Raw genomic sequence first — 20,477 nt, 5'->3', positions numbered from 1 at the left:
CCCCCTTTTCCTTTTTTTTTTTTTTTTTTGGCTTTTCCTCCTCCCTTCACCCCCTGCTTTTTTATTTGTTGCATTCAAATAAACTTTCCTCCCCGGAGGCGGGGTTTGCTCCCGCTGAGGGGGAGGGTTGAAGTTTGGATCCCTTTTAGTTGGTTATTTATTTAATTTTTCTTTTTTTTTTTTGTGGTTTTTTTTTTTGGAGGGGGCGGTGGGAAGGGGGGGCCGCAGAGCTGCCCTCTCGCTCCCCGGCTCAGTAGGAGCACCTGGCACCACATCCTTCCCCGGCTGCCCATATTTCACCCCCCTCCCGCATCTTTCAAACCCTCCCGCGTCATTCTCCCCCTCCCCGCATTCTTCACCCCCGCCCCTTCATCCTTCATTCCCACCCCTCCCCAGCATCCTTCATCCCCTTCCCTTATATAAAAGGAAGCAACTTTTTACACGGGCATACAGTGATAAGACAAGAGGCTTGAAACTAAAATAGGGGAGATTTTAAATTGGATATTGGGAAGGAATTCTTCCCTGTGAGGGTGGGGAGGCCCTGGCACAGGTTACCCAGAGAAGCTGTGGCTGCCCCATCCCTGGAAGTGTCCAAGGCCAGGTTGGAGCAACCTGGAATAGTGGAATGTGTCCCTGCCCACAGCAGGGGGTCTGGAATGAAATGATCTTTAACGTCCCTCCCAACTCAAACCATCCATGATTCCCTCCATCTCTTCCCAGCTTTTTCTTTTTAGGGGGAAACAGGAAAATTAAACAAAAATATGGGGTACCAGGGAGAGATTCTTCCCGTTGCAGTGGATTTCTCCAGCCCCTGCTTTGCAGCTCGTCCTGGGGAAGGCAGAACACCTTGTTCCCAACGTGCAAAGCTCCCAGCAAAGCACTGCCCCGTGAACAGACTTCCTCGTGGGTTTTCAGCATCGCTTGTCAGCACTTGCTATTTGCAGCCTATAACCCTTTTTTCCCCGAAGACAGCAGATTTAGCGCTGGGGAGGTGAAAACTGAAGGTGGCTGGGATGACTGGGGGGTGAGCCGTGGCCCTGGCAGCCTGGATGGGGCTGGAGAAGTGTCCTGAGCACGCAAAGGATGTTGCTGGCTCTGACTCAGGGTCACAAAAAAACCTGCTGGTGATTAAAAAAAAATCCAATATCCCCTGCAAATGCATTTTTCCGGACCTAAAAAGCACCTCCGGCGATGCCATGGGATGCAAATATTCCTTCCCTGGCTTTCCCTTCCCAACCTCCGCCCTCCTTCCCTGTTCCCCCAGGGCTGGGTGTCTGCTGGCTGTAAGGATGATGTCCCCATGATATCTCCCCCCTTCTGGCATTCAGGATGGGATTTTGGGCAGAGCCACGTATTTCATCCCCTCTGGGTGCTGTAGGAGCTGTTCCTCAGAGCTGGTTTTGAGCATCTCAGAAGGAGAGGAGATGATTTGAAGCACCTCCCTCATCTCTAAGACATCATCCCATCACCCCGGTTCCTAGGCCTGCTGGTTCCAAGGGAACTGCTGACAGGACCCCAAGGGCAGGCAGGACGTGGTTGGACTCAAAGTAACCCTTAAAAGCACCCAGAATTGGTGATTCCAATATCAGGACCCTCATCCTGGGGCCACTGAATGTCCCAGCCTGAGCCCACGCAGTCCCTGCAGCCACCACCAGACTTTTTGGAAGCTGCTTCATTTTTTTTCCCCATCGGAGCTTTATTGTGGTTAAATTTAGTCTTCCCACCTCATCCCACGGGTGCAATCCAGGCACGGGGCGCTGTGATGGAGCAGGGCTCCTTCCTTCCTCCCTCCCTCCCTGGAGCCGGGTGGGCGCCCACAGACCCGGTTGGGAACCTACAGACCCGACTGGGTTTCTCCAAATCTAAATATTTTGCGCCCTCTCCTGGGTCCGGGTGGCGTGGCCGGGCACCTCCCACCCTGTCCCCTCCCTTTTGTCTGGGAGCACCAGGCCGGGGTTGTCCCACCCCCGCCGCTCTCGCAGCCCCCAGGCGTTTTGCCTTTGCGCTGCAAGACCCCAAAAATGCGTCGGAGGGGATTTTGGCAGCACGGAGCTGCCTTTGCCTCCTCCATCGCATCCCGTGCCCCAACCCAAAGTCATTGTCCTCCCCACTGGGACACGGCCACCGCTCCTGCAAAACTGGGTGGTTTGAGCCAACAGCGGCACAGGATCCCCCTCCATCCCAGCCCAAGTGATGCTGAGATCTTTGAGCATCATCCAAGAGCCCGTGACCACTGTGGGCACCCTCCTCATCCTCGTGACAGCAAGGAGACACACTGGGACCACCCCCACTGGATGCTGGGCAGGTCCTTGGGTGGCCAAGTACCCGAGGAGGACACCGGGTACCTGCAGGGAGCAAGTGAGGCTGGAGTTGTGCCCTTGGTCAGGTGCAAGCAGCCAAACTGGAGGGATGTTAATCTCTGGAGATTTGAAGCAAATTGCTTAAATCGACTCAGATGTGATTATGACAACCAGTGAAAAACGCAGTTATCTCTATATATATCTGTATTTATACTCTATATACACACATACACTTATAGATCCACATGCTGTGCTCAGGTGGAGCCTGTGCTGGGCTCAGCCCTCGCCCTGCTCACATATATTCTCTGTATGTACATGCAGTGGGTGTGCACAGGCAGTGAGGAGAGGGGGAGCCTTCTTCTATACATCCTACATGTTAAAGGAGACTGGCAGAGCGATTAGCAGGGTGTCACCTCACCAATCCCTCCTCGCTGGGAGGGAGCAGCATCCAGAGGCTGTGGGAGCAAAGCTCAATCCCCAGTCCAGTGTGGGCCACACCAACAGTGGGACGTGCAGTGAAATGGCTGAGGACACCGAGGAGCTCGGTGACATGGGGTTCCCAACTCCAGGCATTGTGTCCAGGTGTGCTGGCTCCGATTTTGGTGGGTCCTGGTTAGGAGGTGACAGCAGGGCACCACAGACACCAGGATGGGGCTGGTTTGGGGTGCTGGGCTAAGCAAGGAGCTGGACTTAAATGATGCTGAAGGTCCCCAAGCAGGTGACAAAGCTGCTGGCTTGTGTCTGACCCAGCCCATGGTCATGGCTTGGGTGGAAAACCCAGCCTGAGTGTCCCAGTTACCTTTTCCCAGTTCCCAATCTGGCCAGGGATGTTCTGCCACCATTTGGCAGCACCAGTGGTACCAGCGGGTCCCCATCTCTTGCTGGTGTGGCCCCATTCTGGGGACTGGAGTTTGGGGATGTCCAGGAAACATCCATGACACTGATCTTGAGCTGGAGAACCACATGGGCCCATGTCTCCCAGACAGGTAATGAGCTGAGCTAAACCCTCCCCAGCCTGGGAGAGGGTGTCTCCTTTTCACCTCCCCACCAGGGAATTTCTCTTTGAGTAGGGGGAGAAGTTGTCCCCCAGCAGCTCGCCCTGAGCCAGGGACCGTGTCCAGCGTGGTCCCACCATGCTCTCCAGTGGACTTTTATTGCATTGGTGGCTTGGCCACCAAATGTGGTGCTGAGCTGCTCCAACTGAGCAACCAAGCCAGGGAGAGGACGCTGTGGTGGGCTAATACTGCACCGCCGCGGGCTGGAGACGGGATCAAAGTGCTGGAAGCTTGGGAGACGCCGTCCTCCTGTCCTCCAGCACATCCCCAGTTGAAGCCACGGAGCCAAAAGTCAAAACAGTGCCACTGAGGTGGCCCTGTCCTCCCCTAGGAGCCGTAGGTGACGCAGTGGTCGTGGCGCCACTTGGAGCTCACCTTGTCCAGGAGGTAGCGGGTGCTCTCGCGGAACTTGCGCTGGGTGAAGTAGAAGAGGATGGGGTCCAGGACGCTGTTCATGCTGGCGAAGGGCCTGGTGCACTTGTAGGCGATGGCGAAGGCCTGCAGGGCCGGGCAGGGCACGCCGTCGGAGGAGCGGACCATCAGGTAGATGGTCTTGGTGAGGTGGAAGGGCAGGAAGCTGATGGAGAAGACGATGACCACGATGACGACCATGCGCACGGCCTTGTCCTTCCTCTTGTGCACGGCCAGGCCGACCAGCTCGTCCTTCTGGCACAGGATGCGGGCCATGCTGCAGTAGCAGCCCAGGATGGCGGCGAAGGGCAGCAGGAAGCCGGTGACGGTGAGGGTGATGCCGTAGGGGAAGTAGGCGGCCGAGCGGTCGGGGGGGCTCAGGTCGTAGCACACCGTGCGGTTCCGCTGCGTGCCCGTGGAGGCGAAGACGAAGGTGGGCAGGCACTGGGCGACGACGATGAACCACACCCCGGCGCACACCAGCCACGTCAGCTTCTTCCCCTTGCGCTTGTGCCACGAGGCCAGGGGGTGGCAGATGCCCAGGTAGCGCTGGACGCTGATGCAGGTGAGGAAGAAGATGCTGCCGTGGAGGTTGGAGTAGAACTGGAAGCGGACGAACTTGCAGGTGAAGTCCCCGAAAGGCCAGTAGTCCTTCTGGGTGTAGTTGTAGATGAGGAGGGGCAGGGAGCAGACGTAGAGCAGGTCTGCCACGGCCAGGTTGAGCATGTAGATCATGGAGCGGCTCAGCGCCTTCCGCGCCGCCCAGATCTGCCCGATGACCACGGCGTTGAGGGGCAGCCCCACCACGAACACCACCGAGTACACCAGGGGCAGCAGCACCTGCTTGAACTCCTCGTGGAAGGTGCACGAGTTCCTCCCGGCGCCCACCGGGGCCGTCAGGTTGGCCATGGTGGCGGTGCCACCCCCTCAGGGTCCTCTCTGCTGGTGCGGCCCCTCAGCGGCACCTGGGAGGGACAAAGGGGACAGTTGGGGACTCGTCTGCGTGGTGTCACATCCACCGGGGTGAACCTGCGCCGGTGTGTGTGACTCCGTGGGATGGAGCAACTCCCAGTGTTCACCCAGGGTGGGGGATGAGGGGATGGGGAGCAGCCCTGAGGAGGATTTGGGGGTGCTGGGGGAGGAAAAGCTGGACGTGCCCCGTCCATGTGCTCTGGCATCCAGAAACCCCCCGTGCCCTGGGCTGATCCAGCAGGGAAAGGGGGGATTTTGCCCCTCAGGTGAGACCCCCCTGCAGAGCTGCTCCAGCCCTGGGGAACAGCAGCACAAGGATGTGGAGCTGTTGGAGAGAGTCCAGAGGAGGCCCTGGAGATGTTCCAGGGCTGGAGCCCCTCTGCTCTGGAGCCAGGCTGGGAGAGCTGGGGGGGTTCCCCTGGAGAAGAGAAGGCTCCAGGGAGAGCTGAGAGCCCCTTGCAGGGCCTAAAGGGGCTCCAGGAGAGCTGGAGAAGGACTGGGGACAAGGGATGGAGGGACAGGACAAGGGGAATGGCTTCCCGCTGCCAGAGGGCAGGGATAGGTGGGATATTGGGAAGGAATTCCTGGATATGAGGGTGGGCAGGCCCTGGCCCAGGTTGCCCAGAGAAGCTGTGGCTGCCCCATCCCTGGGAGCGTCCAAGGCCAGGCTTGGAAGGTGTCCCTGCCCATGGGAGGGGGTGGAACAAGATGGTCTTTAATGTCCCTTCCAACCCAAACCATGCTGTAATTCCATAGTTCTAAGCCACAAGACTGGATTTAGGGGTCTAACAGGAAAGTGAAGGGGCAGAGAGTGATACACACGAGCCGGTGACACACAGCACAGTGAGGTGACCGCAGTCACCACCATCTCAGCTCCGCTCCCCGTGGCATTTACACCCCTTAGGAAGGTTTGCACAAGGCCAACCCTCCCCTCATCCCGCTCCGGGAGAGGAAACCGCGGCAGGAGATGCCGTTCCGGCCGGCACGGCTTCCTGCTCCTCTGCAGGGGGTGCCAAAGCCCCACAGCCCGTCACCCATCCCGCCCATCCCGGGACATGCCACCCGCCGGGAGCCCGGCACAGCCCGGCCATGGGGGCAGGTGTGGGGACAGCTCTGGGGACGCAGTTCTGGGATGCCCCACATGCCTCCTGTCCCCTGGTACCCCGCTGAGTGCCCCTGCACCCCCATTGAGCCCCCCGCACCTTGCTGGGCGCCCTGGCATCCCACTGAGTCCCTCTGGCACCCCGCCGAGCCCCCAGAACCCCACTGTGCCCCGCAGAGCCCCTCTGCCACCCCATTGTCACCCCAGCTCCGGGCAGTCCCAGTACCCACCTCTGCCACCTCCAAGCCCATAAGCACTGCGGGGCTGTGACATTCCCTATCCCCTGAGTCCCATAAACCTCCCCCGGGACTCCCCAAACCTCCCCCCGGACCCCAGGTTGGGGCAGCACCCACCCAGCACCCACAAGAGCCTCTGCCAGCCTGTGTGCTCCACCCCCGAGGATATGGGGACAAGGTGGTTGGCAAAGGGGTCTTTGGGGGACCCGGGAGAGCATCCTACCTGCCAGGGTGCCACAGGGTGCCAGTGGGCGCCACGGGGTGCTGGAACCTGCTGCAATGCCCGGCACAGAGAAGGTCTGTGCCCCTGTGGCGCTGTGCTTGCCCTGCAGAGCAAGGAGCGCTTCCCCTTTCCAGCCAACGGCAGCTCGGCGGGGAAACGGGAACTGAACCGGGGTGGCAGCGTGGGCACTGCGTGGCACAGCACCCTGGGCGCCACATGGCACTGCACGGCATGGCATGGCATGGCATGGCATGGAAGGGTGGGAATTGCCCTGCATGGGACAGCACCATGGGCATCACATGGCACGGCAGGGTGGGCACTGGGATGCATGGAATGGCACCCTGGGCATGGCATGGCATGGCAAGGTGAGCATTGCATGGTGTAGGTGGGCAGGCTGGGTGCTGTGCCACGTGGAATGGCACCGTGGGCATCACATGGCACAGCAGGACAGGTACTATCCTGCATGGAACAGCACCGTGGGCATCACACTGCATGGCACGGGAAGGCAGGCACTGTGCCACATGGATTTGCACTGTGGGCGTCACGTGGCACGGCAAGGCAGGTTGGGAATTGCCCTGCGTGGAACTGCACCATGGGCATTATATGGCATGGCAGGGTGGGCACTGGGATGCATGGAATGGCACCGTGGGCACGGCATAACATGGCATGGCATGGTGAGTGGTGTGCCACATGGAAGAGCACCATGGGCATGGTATGGCATGGCAGGGCGGGCACTGGGCTGAATTGAATGGTGCTGTGGGCATCACATGGCCCCCTACACACCCCCTCCCCCATGGACACCCCTACACGTGGGCACAGCTCATCATGGGGTCGGGCGGATCATCCCAAAAATCCCTTTTCTCACCCCGAAAAACCCTCACAGGAATCCTTGCCAGCCCTTGGGGAGAGGGGGTTGGTGCCTCCCAAATCCATAGGATTGTGGGCCTGGTGCCCTGATGCAACAGTGCCGGAGAAATCCAGTGGGAAATGAGACTTCTAGGGGGAAAAAAGGGGTGCCTGTGGTGTTGGGGTGCTCTGGTGGATGGGATCACCCTTATCCCAGGGATTTAAGGTGCCTGTGGAGGAGGAACGAGGGTTGGGAAAGAGAAGTGGGACTGTTCTGTGGCCAGATGGGGAAGAGATTAAAAATAATCCTCATTGCTGCTCCCCAGCAGCCTCGAGCTTCCCCTGGCTTTGCCCCCCTCCTACCATCTCGTGTCAGCCCTTCTCCCATGGAATTAGCTTTAATTAACACCCTGTGTTAATAGGAAGGGGGGTCTGCAAGCTGGATACAGCAGGAAAATATCCTGGCGGCTGCTGCCCTCAAATAGGATAAGGGAAGGGGCTTTCCTGCCTTGGAAACCCTCCCCCTTGCTTTGTCCTGCCCACCGTGGGGGGGGGTTGTGGCTCCCTGGCAGGGCTGGACAAAGCTGGGCTGGAGGGAAGCGAAAGCTCGGGCTCAGCAGATTTCCGAGGATGAAGGGGGGATGCTCCACCTCTGTGTGTTCCCTTGGCCAAAGCCACCACACCCCTGTCCCCAAACATTGCCTGGCTGATCCCAAGGTGGCCAAGGATATACCCCCTCTGCCCCAGGACTCCTCGATGGGGACCAAGGTTGGGCTGTTTTAAGGGAAATCTCCAATTAGGGAAGCCTGAAGGTGTAATGATGTGGACAAATTGGGAATTTTGGGGTACTAAACATGGACTGTCGGGAATGGGGCACGAGGATGGTCCCACTGGTGACTCTGCCACCAATGCACCCTGTCCTTGGGTGACCCCCTCTGCCTCTCCAGGCTTCAGTGCCCCATCTCACAAATCACCAGCCCAGTTCCTCTGAGCAACTCTGAGCAATTGGGCAGCATTTCCCTGCTGGAAATGGGAACTGCTGGGAACTGGGAAGGTGCAAGGAGTTGGCCTGGGCTCAGCTGGCAGGGCTGGGTTTGTCTAAACCCACACACACATAATGTACGTAAAGGCTCATAGATTTATGCACCCACATGTGCATAAACACTTACACAAGCACATACACCTTTCTATATAAATAATATATACACCCCTATACGTAAATATACATCCCTCTCCTCTCTGCATTTATCTCTGTGCATAGACAACCATATATATGGCTCCTCACACACTTGCATTTCTCTGTACACACATATAAATATATGTGTCTCCAGTCACACACACATATACAAACTTCCACCCCTCTACACACAAATATGTGTCTCTGAGCACAGGGACTCACCCTCGTGCATATACAGATCTCCATCCACATATATACAAATACATTCATGCTTCTCTACACACATCTGTGCAGACGTGCTCATATATACAATATATTGATACCTCTGAATGTATATATGCACAAATATATATATATATATAAAGGCAGAGGCCAAGCTACCTGGCCCCATCCTGCCCAGTTTGGTTTGGCCCTGTTGGGTCCCATCCTGACTGGTTCAGTCTCACTCCCTCGAATCTGATCCTGCCCAGCCCGATCTCATCCCGCCAGATCCAGCCCTGATTCTTGGGTCTCATCCTGACCCAGTTTTGTCTGACACCCCTGGGCCTGATCCTGCCCAGTTTGTACCCATCCTGCCCAGTCCGGTCTGAACCATTTGGGTCTGATCCTGCCCAGTTCACCATGACCCCCTGTTGGGTCCCATCCTGTCCTGTCGAGCCCCATCCTGCCCAGTTCACTCTGACCCTGCTGGGTTCCTTTCTACTTGTTCCGGCCCCACCCTGCCCTGTCCAGCCCCATCCTGCCCGGTTCACTCTGAACCAGTTGGGTCCCATCTTGCCCTGTCCAGCCCCATCCTGCCCAGTTCACTCTGAACCAGTTGGGTCCCATCCTGTCCCGGTTTGGGTTGTCCTGTCCCCCCTGTGTGCGTCATTTACCGGCAGCGGGATGTGCTGTTTGGCAGCGGGTTCACTCTGACACTCTATAGGGTCTCATCCTGCCCTATCCAGTCCCATCCTGCCCAGTTCACTCTGAGCCAGTTGGTCCTATCCTGTCCTGGTTCTGCCGATCCCATTCCCCCTGTTCCTGGCACTTACTGGCAGCAGGACGTGCTGGGCAGCAGCGGGTTCACTCTGACACTCTTTAGGGTCCCATCCTGCCCTGTCCAGCCCCATCCTGCCCGGTTCACTCTGACCCACGCCGGTCCCATCCTGTCCCGGTTCGGCTTGACCCGTCTCCCCACCCCACACGCGGCACTTACCGGCAGCGGGATGCGCTGGGGGGCAGCGGCTTCACTCTAATCCTTTAAGGTCCCATCCTACCCGGTTCAGCCCCATCCTGCCCCATTCACTTTAATCCTTTAAGGTCCCATCCTGCCCGGTCCAGCCCCATCCTGCCCAGTTGACTCAATCCTTTAGGGTCTCATCCTGCCTGGTCCAGCCCCATCCCTCCTGGTTCACTTTAATCCTTTAAGTTCCCATCCTGCCCGGTCCAGCCCCATCCTGCCCGGTTCACTCAAGACTTTAGGGTCCCATCCTGCCCGGTCCAGCCCCATCCTGCCCGGTTCACCCTGACCCAGCTGGGTCCCATCCTGCCCCGGTTCTATTGATTCCCCCGTGGGCGGCACTTACCGGCAGCAGGATGCGCGGGGCAACGGGTTCACCCAGACCCTTCAGGGTTCCATCCTGCCCTGTCCGGTCCTATCCTGCCCTGTCTGATCCTATCCTGCCCTGTCCGTCCCCATCTGCCCAGTTCACCCTGACCCAGCTGGGTCCCATCCTGCCCGGTTGGGTCTGACCCTGCAGGGGTCCCATCCTGTCCGATCCATCCCCATCCTGCCCGGTCCATCCCCATCCTGTCCCGTTCACCCTGACCCAGCTGGGTGCCCATCCTGCCCGGTTCTGTTGATCCCGTTGCCCCGTTCCCGGCACTTACCGGAGCGGGATGCGCGGGGATCCAGCGGCGCTCCTCGCTCGGGGCCGCCCCGCCGCCGCCGCCGGCCCCGCTCCGCCCCGGGGCCGCCCCGCTCCGCCCCGCTCCGGCCCCGCACCTGCGGGACGGCCCCGCAGGGCGCTGGGGAAGGGGCACAGCTGGATTGGGGCGGGGGGAGGAAGAAGAACAGCTGGGCTGGGGGCCCGACGGCCGCACGGGGGGGAAGGGGTCTGCCCGGCAAACACCCGGCTGGGCACCGTGGGCGAACATCTGTATGGAGGAGGGTGTTTGGGGAGGCTTCCAACAACCCCAAAAGCGGGATCTGCGGGCGTGGGGTGCTCCGGCCGACAGCTGGATTGTCCTGGCCGGAGGCTTGGAGCTGCTGGAGCCCTGGGAACAGGGTCTCCCTGCGGCACCGGCTCCCGAGCAGAGAGGTCGGTGGCTCGGGCACTCATTAACCAGGAAGCGCAGGGCCATTAAGGAGCAATAAGGCAAGGAGACCCGGGGGGACGTGTCTGGAATAAGAGGGCAGATGTATAAACAGCCCAGGGATGCCGGGAATACGGGCTCGGCCCTTCCTTTCCCCGGAAGGTCGTGTCACCCTCACAGATTATTACCTGCTCTCCATTTTAGGAGATGCTGTTCAGCACCTCCTTCCCTTCCACGTCTACCAAGACCCATCATAAGCCCTGACTGATGGAGCACCACGTGTGGGGACTCCCTGGTGTCACCTCATTGCACCACCAGAGCAGGACCCAGATATGAGCCGAGGGGTTTTGGGATGGGATGGGGAGGTGGACTGAGGTGTCTGGATCCCGTTGGCGCCTGCGCTGCAATGGACAACGTGGGCTTTCATCGATCCTGGCACGAACCCACGGCCAGGCCGGACACCGGGGCCAGGGGAGATGGGCTGTGGCAGGAGCTGCCAGGAATATTTGCAACCACAGCCAGGCTGGAGCCATCACCTGCATCCTGGGGCTGCCCAGACTTGTGGGGTTGGGTTGGCGATGGCTCGGTGCCCTGGTGAAATTCCCTGCTCCCTCAGCCTCCACGGGGAGAAGGAAACCGGGGGGGGGGAAAAGTGTCTTTCCCCAGAAAACATTCCTTGTGCAAACAAGCCCAGCATCCTGTGATGGGGAGCCCAGGACTTTCCACAAACATCCAGGGAATGCAGCTGAGAACGGACACAACTCAAACCCTCTGATGAGCCACCGGTGAGGGCACTTATCCCACCTCCAGTGCCGCCTCCCACGAGCTCCAAGCTGGTGAAAAGGAGCTGGTGGCCTCCTCCCTGCTGGCACGTGGGTGTCCTTGCTGGTCCCCAAGGTGAGCAGCCGGCTGTCCTGCTGTGGGGACACTGTAAATACCGGTGGGAGTGTTAAAGAAAGGAAAATAAAAGAGTGGCTCCTGGCTGCCTGCCAGCCCCAACCGCCTCCACCCAGCCCAGCACCTGGACCCAGCCCTGGAGCACCTGGAATAAACGGGCATCCCCCCAGGAATGTCAGGGACAGGAGAGCCAAACTCAGGGGCAGCACCCAGGGCTGAGAAAGAGAATGCAAGCAAAGCACTGTTTTGATGCCTCTTTTTATCCGTACAACACGTTCGTTGGGAAAAATCATTAGGGAAAGGATTCCTCTTGGAGTCTCCGGCTGAATTAATCCTTGGCAAAGAAGGCCTGGCACGGTGGCTGGACTGGGCTTCCCGAGAGCCTTTGGACTCCTGGTTTCTGCTCTTCCGGCTGCTCGTTGCCAGGAACTGCATTAGCTCCTGATTGCAGGCGGCCTTTGCTGCCGCTGTTCCCTAGGGGGAGTGCACATTCCCACCAGGATCCAGGTTCCCAGCCTCCAGCAGGATGCTTGGATACACAGAGGAGCATCTGTGGTCAAGGTCGGGGAGGCATTTGGGACTTGGGACCTGGGACCACATTCCTTCGACAGATGCAAAACCCTTGGAGGTGTAAAGCAGCATTTTTGGGATGCTGAAGTTCCAGGGAAGCCTTGGGGCTGGGATGTCCCCACGGGGAGGTTCCTCAGGGCTTTGAGGTTCTCTCCCAGCACAGACACTCCAGGGATGAAGGCTGGTCCCTCCCGCCTTGGGCTCCAGGCTGGAGATGTCCTGCATGAAAAATTTCATGCCATCCAAAAGCTGTTTATGATGGACATGGAGATAATTCCTCATGTCCTGACCACACCAGCCTGCCAGGGTGGTGGATCTGGTTGGGCTTGCTCATGAGGAGGCCACGCTTGATGGTAACTTTCTCTTTTTAAGCCAGCTCTGAGGATATGCTCACCCTGCTACCCCAGCACCTTGAGTCCCTACATTTTTGGCAGAGAAGGTGTTTGGTGGGGAAGTCTCACCTCCTGAGCTCTGCTCTGACGGTGTCTTCCATCTTCCTGCTGCAGTCACTGTTCACCACAGTCAAACCAGTGCAGCCAATGTGGGAAATCCCCAACAGGAGCTGCCAAATTGTCTGGCTGCTGGACCTCTGAACTGGAGAAACTGGTCAATCTCCATCGCCATAACTCCACTTCCATTATAAACAGCTTTTAGATGGAGTGAAATTCTGGGGCCCCAGGCCCACATTTCTGGCCATCCAGTCCACATTTCCTTCTGGAAGTGAGAAGTTTCCAGCAGCTGCCTGTGAGCCCAATGCACCCGCTCTGCCAGGGCTCAGTGGGAGCTCCAGGAAACCTTGGGTTTGTTGGGAATTCAGATGAAAAAACCTTGGCTTTGCTGCAAGCAGGAGCTGACCCAGAGTTTCTCGAGAAGTCACCTTTTGGCTCGTTTTCCTCTCCAACCTGCTTTCCTGCAGCTCCACGGACGTCAGCACGGGAGGAAGGGCCTGCTGAGCCTCTCCTCCCCCAGATGATTAATGCCATGATCTTCACAGGCTTTCCTTTTCCTCTGCTCCTGCTGGCACACCCTGAAGTGCCTCAGGGATTCAGGGTTGCTTTCCGCTCCTGGCTTTCCTTTGCCCGGGAATCCTTGAGGAGCAGCATGGAGCACAAGGATGGAGCTCCAGGCTCAAGCTTCATCCATGACTTCAGCAAAAGTGGTGGGTGTTTGGGAGGTGGTTGGGAGTAGGAGACCTCATCCATCTTCTGGTGAAGCACGTTGGGAAGGGAGATTTTGGGACTCGCATCTGGCATCTCTGCAGGCCTGGAGGTACCTTTGGTATTTCCCACCCAGGAAAGATTTAAAATAACTTCCCTCAACTCATTGCTGTTTCCTCAACAGCTTGCTTGCCCTGGCTGTTGGACCAGAGACAATTCTCCAGCTGGAGAGCTTTCTCTGGGAAGTGATTGATGCCAATTACACAATTACCCAATCCCCACGATGAGGGATGTAGGGTGGAAGCACTGATGGAGATGCGTTTGAGGTACCACCATCCCAGTGGGACCACCCAGCTGGGCACACTCACAGGGACAAAACAGCTCTTTTAAGGTTGAAAACCAGCATCTCAGGGATGAGTCAACCCAGGGAGCTCCATGATCGTGGTCCATCACCATAAACCAGGGCCAGACACAAGTGTCCCAACTTGCCACCATGTGCTGCTGCAGGAGCACAGGTTGTCCCCCAACACTTGGGTCTTATGGATGGGACAGAGATGGACAAATTTCACCAGGAACCAGCAGTTTTGTGCAACACAAATTCAATGCTTTGCATTAAAAAGTGCCTGGTGCGATTCCTTGTTGCCTCCCGCTGTGTTCTGCAAGGAATAAGGAATTCTGCACGTGACTTCCAAGCCATGTGGCTCAGATCACCCAGCTGGATGGATATGCCATTTTTAGCCCCTGCAATGAGTCTGAGCCTTTCTGGAACGGGAATTTTTAAGTCTTTCTCTGCTCCTTTTGCTCATTAATACCATTAAATGCGGTGCTGTTGGCTCAGGGTGTCCATCCCCTTGCCAAGGGACCAGTGGAGACCTCGGGGACTCTTGAGAAGCCAAAATAACATCCAGCCACGAGGCATCTCCCACAGGGACCAAAACCTGCCAGGAATTTAAACTCAGGGCGTGGAGCCTCAGGGATCTGCTCAACTCTTGGGCTGCTTCTCCTTTTCCTGCAGGTGGGTCCATCACACGCGGCCACCACAGGAAATACTTGAACCACAGTGTCCTGTTCCTTCCACTGCAGAGGCGACCAAACCGGACATTTATTTTGGGAAAAAAACCTTCTGTTTCGTGTCTGACAACATCAGTGATGTCTTCTGGGGGAGCATCTCACATGTCTTCACTTCTCCCTTTCGATTCTGCATCTCAGAAGATCACAACGTGCTCTTGAAGTGGATGAAAAAGGGAAGGCACGTCCCCAGGGATTTATTTTTTAAATTCCAAGAATTTAGCTCTCTCTTATAAGAAAGAAAACGTTTGGGTTTCTGTGAAAGAGCAGGACTACAGAATTTAGACACAGTTTTCTCTTCCATTGCTCACAATGGGCAAAAAAACCCCCACCAGTGCTTGAGGTTTCTACTCAGCTAAACTAAATATGATGGGAATATTTTATGGGAAGATTTTGGAGATATCCCAGATATTATTGCCCCTTGATTTATGGATAGCAGGTTATTCTGTGCTGCTTGCTGGGAGATGACTGGACCACGACTTGCTGGAGGTTTTACCAGGAGCATCCCCACAGAGGGACCATTTTACATCTTCCATCCTCAAATGGGGATGATTCCCATATTTTTCTCCCCAACTAATCCCTCAGGAAACTCTGTGCATCCATTTTTGTGCAAGCAAGGAAGGGCTTAAGGCTCCAACAAAGCCCACCCAGGGCTTTCTGTAGGGTTTGCTTTGTGTTATGGGCAACATTACGTGCAAGAATTAGGGATCCAGGGTCAGCTCAGTGCCCAGGATAAGGGGGGAAACAGGAATAGCTTCCCAGGATGGACTCGATTTTTGCAGGGACGTGGTGCTGGGAGCAGAATTACCTTGGCAGCACCTTCTAAACAAAGCTCAGAGCAGAGCCAGTGCCCAGACACTTCATCCAAACACCGGGGGGAAACCATAACAAGGGAAATACAATCCTGGGGGGTCCTGGCCTTCAATTGTCTGGGTTTGGGCACAGCCAGGCTCGGTTGCTGCACCTTTCTTGGTGTGGTGGCTCGCATGTGCTGGGGGTTTGGGGTGCTGCAGGCAGGGAGGGGGATATTTGGGTGCCAGCAGATGCTCCTGGATTCTCAGGAGATGCTGATATGGATGGCAGGATATGGAGGGCGGGTGCACCCTTAGGGGTTGTAAGACCACCCCGAGCAAGGAGGTCTGTGCCCACCTGGGGTTAAACCACGACCCCATCACTGCTGGGACTGACAGAGAGGGCCAGGGAGCTCCTGGGTCATTGTGATGACCCCAATCCGTGCCTCAGTTTGCCCAGTTGCAGGAGATGAATGCCCAGCCTCCAGGCAAAAGCTCCAAAACGCTCCAGGACCCTCAAACGGAGGGGTTGGACCCCATGGCCTGGATGAGCAGGCAGGGCCTCCCTGCCCTCAACCTGCCTGTCCTCCAGGACACCTGAGAACCTGCCCAAGCCAGAAATGGTCGAGCAGGTCCATCCCCTTGTTGCAAAACCAAGGCAGTGGGGAAGTTCTACGGGGAGGGAGGAGGGGAGTGTGATGGGAAACAAGATCAGCTCGTTCCCCTCGAGCTGGCGTGTGCTGGCAGGAACACTGGGTGACATCATCACAACACCTTTTGCAGTGTTTCCACCTCTCTAATGTGGATTTTTTTATCATCTTCCTGCAAATATGGTTTGATTTTATCCTATTCTGCTCCAAGATGTTATTTTTACATCCATTTATTCAGGCCAGGAGCTGCCAGGGCCTGGGTTACTCTCTCTCCGTGCACGTCAAAGGGAGAGCCCTGATCCCACCAGGGTGGCAATGGCTCTGACATAAACTTTAGGGATAAATGTTCAGACAAATCCAGCATAAACAGAAAAAAAGACTTGTGAAATAGGTTTGATTTACTATATCCAGTAATCCTAGGCATTCTCACTTCCTTCCCGCTATTATCCGATGTCACCTTCTATTCTGGGATTTGCAGAGAAATTCACTCAAAGGAAAACTGAACAATAACAAGGAGGAGATTAAAATAAAACCAGGAAAATAATGGGAATGATGGGCGAGAAGTTGGTTGGGATTCCAGGAAGGTTCAAGGGAATCTCCTGTGCGAGGATGTGACTGCAAGGATCCGAATCCCGGCTGGAGGGGGAGGAGAAGGTGCTGCGGCGCCTTCAAGACCAACTTCAATGGGTGGGTTTGGTCCAAACTGGCTGATCTCAGCAGGGTGGTTGGAGAAAGAGCCATGGGATCCTCTCCAGGATGTGTTGTGGAGGGTTCTGGACCTGCAGCACGTGGATCTGAGCACAACTTCCCGGAGCTCCGCAGGACCTCGTGTTCCAGAGGCCAAGGGATGAGCTGCGACCAGGCTGCTGCAATTAAGCACCTCATTAAATCTCCATTTCCCAGGCACTTTGGCATCTGTTTTTTAGCAGAGACACGAGAGGAAGTGCTGGTTTTCTCCACCAGGACAAGAGCAGGTGCAAACAACTCTTGGCTAAGCCAGACCTTGGGGCGGGACACGCCTCGCGCTCTCCTCTCAGCCCGGCACGCCTGAACGTGCCTCTCTGCTCAGGCCCAGCTTAAGGGCTGAGCTGCATCCCATGTGCTTGATCTCCTCCTGGCTGAGTGTCCAAGTGCCCCGATCCCTGGGATTTTAGAGGCACCACGTGGCCCACGAGCCACCACAGCGTTTGTTGTTTGGGCCATTCCCAAACTGGTGGTGTAACAACCCCAAACCCGGCACTTCCCTCTGTAGTGCTCGTGTGTGCACAAGGCTTTTCTGTCTGCAAACAACCAGGACAGCTCAAGGGCTTGGCTCCCACCCTGCTGGCTCCTGGATTTGTTCCTCCGTTGGCTCTTCTCCCTCTTCCTTGCTCCGTGTTTCGGCAGGAGGGCCCCACTCCTCCCTCCTCATCACTTGCCAGGCGTTAACATGGGAGAGCTCCCTGGTACCAGAGGTGTCACCACGTCACTCCTCAGGGGGTTGGGACCCGTGTGCTGACTTCTTTGGGCCCCTTCCAAGCAGATGTGTCCAGCGGGATGTTCCCCTCCCTTACATTCCCTTCGTAGGTATCGTGCAGGGCCTGGAGGAAACAACGATGTCCACGTAGGTTCTGGGACTGTCACGCAGGTCCTGGGATTGTCACGTTGTCCTAGGATTGCTATATTGTCTTAGGATTGTCCCATTGACCTCGGAATGTCACATTGTCATCCCAGGGCCAGTGAGTCCCAGCATTCACACCAGCGGGCACATGAAACCACTCACTGGTGTGGTGGCAATGCCAAAGGGTCTGGTTTCTTTTCCTCCTCCTCCTCAGGCAGTTAACATTGATTGGGTTTATGAATTAACTGCCCTCAGAGAGTCGGCAGAGCCGGAATGGGGACATTAAACAAACATGAAGCCCTTTTGTGACTCAGGCCCTGGCCCCGCGCCAAGACAAGCACACAAGGCCTCAGCCGGGCTTTGGGAATTGCTCTCTGCTAAATCCACATGGTCCTGGAGAAGACACCGGGTGGGTCTCCCCCCAAATGCAGCTGGGGCAGGTGAAAAACTTCTCCTCTCCCCAGCTCTGCTGCTCAGGACCTTGGTCCTTCAGGCAGAGCAGAGTCAGAACATCCCTGCTCTGGAAAGATGATAAACCTCGTCCCTGAGAGGCACCCGGGTACCACAGTGGCACAGACCTCACCCTGGTCCCTCTTCCAGCCCACACATGCTCCTGCACAGGGATGATGCAGCCCTGTCCTGCAGACTCCCAAAGGTCTCTGTTCTTGAGTAAAATGAGTAAGAGCTGATTGTTCTTTTGGGTGGGAATGATTCAAGAATGATTTAAATAGTAAACCTGTCCTTTTATATGGTCGTTTCCCTCTTTATTCCCCCTCTTGGCTGCCGGGAGGTTTGTAAACATTTATTAAAATCTGCTTTGACATGTCACGAGGAGCATTTCCTTTTGGCTGGCTCCTTACACGTTTGCTTCCATCCAGATTCCCATACAAGGACAATGGGGAGCCAAACCGCTTTCATCCCTCAGAGCCTGCCCAGAACCCCCTCCAGGGTCATGGCTGGGGATCAGGGAGGCTGAGACCTCCCCAAAGTCCTGGCTGAGACCTCCCCAAGGTCCTGGTTGAGACAAATCCTTCTGATGGTGCCGCCCCCGTGCTAAGGAGGGGGATTCGTCCCGTTTGCAAGACAAAAATCCAAAGACAACAGAAAATTCCTGACAAAAAAGAAACCTCCATCACCTTGGGCCGTGGTGTCTCTTTGCATGGATCCACTCTCATCTCAGCAGGAGGAGAGAAACGGAGCCAAAGCCTCTGGGAAACGTTCCATGGCCCAAAGCAGGAGGGACAATCTCTCTTCTTGACCCCCAACCACAGAGCTCTTCTGATCTCCAGGAGAAGACCAGCACTCTCCGGCCAGGTCTCACATGAAGCTTCCTCCCCCCACCACAGGGCACATCAGGAGTGCAGCCTCCTGCCTTTGATCCGTGTGGCCTCGCCAGGACACCGTGAGCTCATCCCCCTCCTCCTCCTCCCTCCCCCTGAGCTCCCAGACATCCTCCAGATGTGCTGCGGCAGGATGAGCACCACGTGCTTGTCAGCAGAGCCCAGATTAAAGCTCTGGCTGAGGAGGATGAACTCCTGTCCCCCGGAGCAGGTGCTCCTGCAGGACAGCAAAGGCCACACGGTCACACCACTGGCAGGGCTGTGCTTGCTCCTGGGAGGTGGGGGAGGCTGGGCCTGGAGAAACATCCCGGCTCAGTCTGGTTTGGAAAGACAGCCCAGGCTCAGCTGGAGAGGAACAACAGTGGGAAGCACCAACATCCCTCCTGACAGAGAGTCTGAGCAGCCTCACCAGGTGATCATCCCACCCCAGCTGCCTCGTTTTGGTTTGATGTGTCCAGATGTGTTCTAAAATTTCCTGAATCTTGAGGCTGCTTCTGTAGATCACGGGGAGAACCAGCTGCCTCCAGAGGACAATTCCCCTTGAACCCCTGGAGATGACATTGGCTGTGTTTTGGAAATACCCTCTGTACTCCTCCAACACTCCCATGGTGGACATTTAACTGCTGAGAGCAGGCTGGGTGAGCCCCCTCCTTCCCCTTGGAGAGGGATCCAGACTTACCCCGTCACCTTAAAGATGTTCTCAAAGCTGTGGAAAACCTCAGCCTTGAAGCTTTTGAGAGAATTAGGTCCCAGTTCCCCTAGTTCTGCTCTGGAGAATGTTTGCTCAGAACATCTGGGAGATTTGCCTGCAGTGAAAGGCCGAGCACAAAGAGCCAAGGTGGCATCTGGTTTGGGGAAAAACCAAGAGATATTGGGCTGGTTGAGTGAAGGCTGGAGAAGGATTTGTGGCACGAAGAGGCACCTACTTGCATGGAATCAGAATAGTTTGGATTGGAAAGGACACAGGGCTCTGGGCACAAAGTGCCACCTGGTGCCTTGGGGGGTCCCAGGTGGTTTTGGGGGGTGCAGTCCCACCAGTGCCTTGATTCCCAAAGAACGTTGCTGAGCATGGCTTGGAGGTGGTCTCGGGTGACAACAAATTCCCTGAAATCATTATGTCTCCAGAAATCCCAGCTGGAATGGACACTGGGCTGCTCGATCCCAGCAGGTCCCATGTGTGGCAGGGTGTCCAACCCAGGCCCTTTGCTCCAGCTCCTCACCCCGACTCCTTCAGCAAGGTTGTCTTTCTGAGGGCCTTCAGAAGCTCTAATCAGCTCCTCCCTTAGCCCAAACAGTCCCATTCCCTCAGGCTCCAGCCTGGGCTTGCCCTCCAGGGCTGTTTGGCTCGGTGCCCTCAGGGGCATCCTCAACATTCACTGTGGGTAAAGGGAGAGGGTCACCAAGCCCCACATTTCGCTCCACGGGGGGCTGGAGGTCCCTCTCTTCCAGCAAAACCTCCCAGTGCACCTTTAACATCCCTCCCAGTGCACCTTTAATGCCCCTCCCAGTGCATCCAGCCTCCCAGTCCAATCGTGGAAGCTTCAATGTAAGGAGGAAAGGTGAAAAAATAGAGAGAAAATTGGTACAACCCCACATTTACTGCCCCAAACTGCCCCTTCCTTCCACCCTGCAAACACAGCAGGCAAGAATGTGCCCCCAGTTTAAAAATGATCCCAGTTTAAAAGTTCTCCCAGTTAAAAAGTGCTCCCAGTTTAAAAATGGTCCCAGTTTAAAAGTTGTCCCAGTTTAAAAGTGCTCCCAGTTTAAAAATGGTCCCAGTTTCT

At 56.5% G+C, this 20,477-nt stretch overlaps 1 protein-coding gene across 2 annotated transcripts; it reads right to left on the bottom strand.

Moving 5' to 3' along the window:
• Positions 1-2,508: 2,508 nt before the first annotated feature.
• Positions 2,509-10,238, bottom strand: P2RY6 (pyrimidinergic receptor P2Y6). 2 transcript variants are annotated; one of them, XM_027699805.1, is made up of 2 exons: positions 10,195-10,238; positions 2,509-4,731 (listed from the first exon to the last, which is right to left on the bottom strand). In XM_027699805.1, the coding sequence occupies exon 2, from the start codon at positions 4,673-4,675 to the stop codon at positions 3,683-3,685; it is 993 nt and encodes a 330-aa protein (XP_027555606.1). In that variant the 5' UTR covers positions 4,676-4,731; positions 10,195-10,238; the 3' UTR covers positions 2,509-3,682. The 2 variants fall into 2 exon arrangements, with proteins under 2 accessions (XP_027555606.1, XP_027555608.1); XM_027699807.1 differs by lacking the exon at positions 10,195-10,238 and adding an exon at positions 6,300-6,401.
• Positions 10,239-20,477: the final 10,239 nt, after the last annotated feature.

The sequence above is a fragment of the Neopelma chrysocephalum genome, unplaced genomic scaffold (genome assembly GCF_003984885.1).
Source record: "Neopelma chrysocephalum unplaced genomic scaffold, ASM398488v2 Primary Assembly neopelma1_141, whole genome shotgun sequence".
NCBI classification, from domain to species: domain Eukaryota; kingdom Metazoa; phylum Chordata; class Aves; order Passeriformes; family Pipridae; genus Neopelma; species Neopelma chrysocephalum.
Note: the sequence above shows the minus strand (reverse complement) of the source record. Positions and strands in the feature narration are given on the sequence as shown.